General features: G+C 42.7%; 1 protein-coding gene across 2 annotated transcripts; it reads left to right on the forward strand.

Annotated features, from left to right (window-relative positions):
* The first annotated feature begins 229 nt into the window (after nucleotides 1-229).
* Nucleotides 230-3,969, forward strand: Hmt-1 (ABC transporter ATP-binding protein/permease Hmt-1). 2 transcript variants are annotated; one of them, XM_032435182.2, is made up of 7 exons: nucleotides 230-348; nucleotides 904-1,210; nucleotides 1,268-1,467; nucleotides 1,529-1,854; nucleotides 1,916-2,320; nucleotides 2,376-3,101; nucleotides 3,170-3,969. In XM_032435182.2, exons 2-7 carry the CDS (start codon nucleotides 914-916, stop codon nucleotides 3,814-3,816), a joined length of 2,601 nt encoding a protein of 866 aa, XP_032291073.1. In that variant the 5' UTR covers nucleotides 230-348; nucleotides 904-913; the 3' UTR covers nucleotides 3,817-3,969. The 2 variants fall into 2 exon arrangements, with proteins under 2 accessions (XP_032291073.1, XP_002053218.3); XM_002053182.4 differs by lacking the exon at nucleotides 230-348 and adding an exon at nucleotides 715-843.
* The last annotated feature ends 192 nt before the right edge of the window (nucleotides 3,970-4,161 follow it).

Below are 4,161 nucleotides of genomic sequence, written 5' to 3' on the forward strand. Positions count from 1 at the left end.
CCTAGTTTAAATGTGAATATGATCATTTTTTTAAGTCTACAATTGTATGCTAATACAAAATCAAATATACATATAAAATGCTTTAAGTAAATGTAAAACTACAACCCAAATGAGAAAAAAGAAAAACGATTTTTTTAAAACCCAGCCCGCGCTTACCACCGATTATTTTCCGATATCTAACTCTTAACAGTGCCAAATTGAGTAAAACAGTGCCATTTTGAGTAGCAGTACCATTTTGAGTAAAAACATGTTAATAGAAGCCCAGCTGCTTAATGTACATTGAACAATTGCTTAAACCGGACTACTATATTAATAATAATCAAATTATACGCAGCAGCGTAAGTAAAGGTAACGAAATTGTTAATTTTAGCATGTAACTCACAGTTTTCACGAGTGATATTAAAATACAGTGAAAATGTAATTGCATAATTAACAATGCAAATTATCAATGAATGATTTGCAACTTTCGTTTTGAACTTTGTGGATACAATTTTGGTAGTCTGCCCACAAAATTGTTGTACTTTTTTTTTACTGATAATTTCGGTGATTTTCATCTATGACATGTTATTGTGAAATATAAACTAGCCGGAAAACAGATGCGCATTAAAATTAGACGATGCGCAGAATTATATATTTTCACAATAATATCATATAATATGTGCTTGAATAGCACGGACAAATAAAACAGCTTTTTGTCGAAATACAAGTAGTCACTCACTTTCCTATGTCACAAAATTTATTTTCAGTTTTTTTTTTATCATTGTCTGCACCCGACGCGCTTATCGTATTATAATTATCACTTTTTGCGCACGCCTTTTGTACAATTATCACGAGTAGTTTAAGGTCTCAATCGAGCTGTATACCTAATTTATTAAAATAATAATAACATCTGAATAACCGCAGGGTACACAAAATGTTGTACTGTCCGCCGAACGTGACGTTCAACGAGATTTGGACTAAGCATGGAATTTCGCACTGTTTTATGGACACAGTGGGTCCAGCCGTCTGTGGCGGCTTCCTTCTTCTCTTTGGTGGCATACAACTGCTCATGTACCGCAAATATGCTACACCCACGGATCCCACTCAGATAACCAAGTCCCGTCTGTATGCACTGCAATTGTTTCTTCTCCTCTTTGTGCCGGTGCTGGCGCTGCTGCGTTTTTTCCTGAATGCTCGCATCTATCCTGACGGCGCAGTTTATGGCTATATGGTGAGTATTGACATAATCATTATTTAATAGCATTTTTCATTTCACTTTCCATTGCAGATATTTTACACATGCGTTGTGTGTTTTTCGTATCCATTTTGTATATGCCTCATAGTCAAGGAGCGTCATTATCAGCTGCCATCAGTGCCGACTCGTGGCCACGGCCTTATTTTGCTGCTCTTCTGGACTTTGGCATTGATTAATGAAGCGCTTGCAATTATCAATTTGGACCACGAGGACTGGTGGTTCCATTTAAAGAAGTTCGTTTGCCTCGTACCTGTTGTATTTAATGCTTAATCTAATCCATATATTACTCCACAGTAACAAAGATGATATTGAGATGGGCATGTTTGTTACCCGCTTCCTGTGCTCGCTCCTCATCTTTGTGTTGGGTCTGAAAGCGCCCGGCATTATGGCACCCTTTAATCCGCACCATCGTCTAGAGAACGACTCATCGAGCGATTCAGCTGGTAGTATACCAACCGGCTCTGCATTCCGCAACGGCTGGCGCAAACTGCGCACCCTATTTCCATATCTGTGGCCAAAAAAGGACGTGATGCTGCAATGCGCAGTGGTTGTGTGCATATTGTTGCTTGTCGCCGGCCGCGTTATCAAACTGTTTCTGCCCATTTATCGCAAGCTGTTGGGTAGGTCATGTTTCCAGTTATCACATGTGGCATGAATAATCTCTAATCTCTCTCCCTTCAGTTGACAGCCTGACCATCGAGCCCGTCGAATTTCGCTGGGACTTTGTGCTTATTTATGTGGCTCTATCGTTTCTCCAGGGCGGTGGCACTGGCGGCATGGGCTTGTTCAATAATCTGCGTACTTTCCTTTGGATTCGCGTACAGCAGTACACAACGCGCGAGATTGAGATTGATCTGTTCCGGCATTTGCATCAGCTATCCTTAAGATGGCATCTGCAGCGCAAGACGGGCGAGGTGCTACGTATAATGGATCGCGGCACAGATTCAATTAACAATTTACTTAACTATATTGTATTCTCCATAACGCCTACCATACTCGATCTGATTGTGGCTGTCGTGTTTTTCATTTATGCCTTCAACTGGTGGTTTGGCTTAATTGTGTTCTTAACCATGTTTTTGTATATAGGTAGGTAAGATCGAACTTGAAATTATTGCTAATTCTAACACTGTCTACTCAATAGCATCCACAATTGCCATAACGGAATGGCGCACTCAGTACCAAAGGCGAATGAATCTGGCAGACAATGAACAGCGTGCTCGAAGTGTGGACTCGTTGCTGAACTTTGAGACAGTTAAATATTATGGTGCCGAAAGTTACGAGGTAGACTGTTACAGGGAGGCAATATTGAAGTATCAAAAGGAGGAATTCCTCTCCATGCTCACGCTTAATATGCTCAACACCGCTCAAAATATAATACTCTGCCTGGGCCTGTTGGCTGGTTCGATGTTGTGCGTGTATTTGGTGGTGCATCATCAGACCCTGACAGTGGGTGACTTTGTGCTTTTCTCTACGTACCTCATGGATTTGTATATGCCACTGAACTGGTTTGGCACCTATTACCGCGCTATACAAAAGAATTTTGTGGATATGGAAAATATGTTTGATCTACTGCGTGAGGATGAAGAAATCGTTGATGCGCCTGGCTGTGCACCGCTGCTAACAGCTGGCGGTGGCATAGAGTTTTCTAATGTTACGTTTGGCTATTCGCCGGAAAAGTGTGTGTTGCGCAATATAAGCTTTACGGTACCTGCGGGCAAGACAGTGGCCATTGTGGGACCCTCTGGGGCTGGCAAGAGTACTATTATGCGACTGCTGTTCCGTTTCTACGATGTGCAAACGGGTTCCATATCGATAGATGGACAGAACATCAAGTTGGTCAAACAGGAGAGTCTGCGAAAGGCGATTGGTAAGCAAAAAACATTTATAACATTTATATCTCTATGCAAAAATGAAATGCCATCTTCCTTTTTTCAGGTGTTGTTCCTCAGGACACGGTACTCTTCAACAACACCATTTACTACAACATTGAATATGCTAAGATCGGAGCAAGTCCTGATGCAGTTTATGAAGCTGCGCGCTCAGCGGATATACATGAAAGAATCTTGGGCTTTCCGGAAAGATATGAGACCAAAGTGGGCGAGCGAGGATTACGTTTAAGTGGAGGCGAAAAGCAACGTGTGGCCATTGCGCGAACTCTTCTGAAAGCTCCCATTATTGTCCTGCTGGATGAGGCTACCTCAGCGTTGGACACGCATACAGAACGCAACATACAAGCGGCACTGGCACGCGTCTGTGCCAATCGCACAACGATTATTGTCGCGCATCGGCTGTCCACTATTATACACGCAGATGAGATATTGGTACTGAAGGAAGGCAGCATTGTTGAGCGTGGCAAGCACGAGCAGCTACTGCAACTAGACGACGGCATCTATGCGGATATGTGGCAGCAGCAATTGAAGAACCTAGACGCCGAAAAGAACGCAGCTGAGAGCTCCGAGTCAATTGCAGCTGGTGGTTCTGCTGCTGGTACGACTGGAACGGCGGAACGCCCAAAGCCGCAGTCTGAGGCAGAAGGTAGCGCGCTCTTTAGATCTGGACATGGGCATACAGGCGCACGTTAGGAATAGGCAGTATGAAATGTAGATCTTAGGCCGTAATTCGATTACTTTTGTTACATGTAATTTGTGGTACTTGTTGTGAATGGGCAGCATGTCTGATTCCTAGTTCTTGTCTACTTTATTGTAATAATAAAATATAATTATAGTTTTTATAAATTTCTGTAGCTTTCTCTTGCTAACAGTTGTTGTCGCCCTTCACATTTAAAGAGCATCTGCGGGAGAGCAGCTCTTAGCTGCTGAGACTGTCGCTTATCAGCAAGAGCCTCCAGCAAGGCCTGAGCATAGGCTTTGGAACTGAGTCAGCTTCAGTTCGAGTGCGAAACGCGAGCTGAGCAGACGTGGAATTTA

Source organism: Drosophila virilis, chromosome 2 (assembly GCF_030788295.1).
Source record: "Drosophila virilis strain 15010-1051.87 chromosome 2, Dvir_AGI_RSII-ME, whole genome shotgun sequence".
NCBI lineage: Eukaryota > Metazoa > Arthropoda > Insecta > Diptera > Drosophilidae > Drosophila > Drosophila virilis.

Excerpts from the sequence above, each read along its gene's own strand:
- Hmt-1 (XM_032435182.2), top strand. The coding sequence starts at position 914 with ATGTTGTACTGTCCGCCGAACGTGACGTTCAACGAGATTTGGACTAAG. Across the intron at positions 1,211-1,267 it reads GCGCAGTTTATGGCTATATG|ATATTTTACACATGCGTTGT; the intron begins GTGAGTATTGAC and ends TTTCCATTGCAG. Across the intron at positions 3,102-3,169 it reads GAGTCTGCGAAAGGCGATTG|GTGTTGTTCCTCAGGACACG; the intron begins GTAAGCAAAAAA and ends TCCTTTTTTCAG.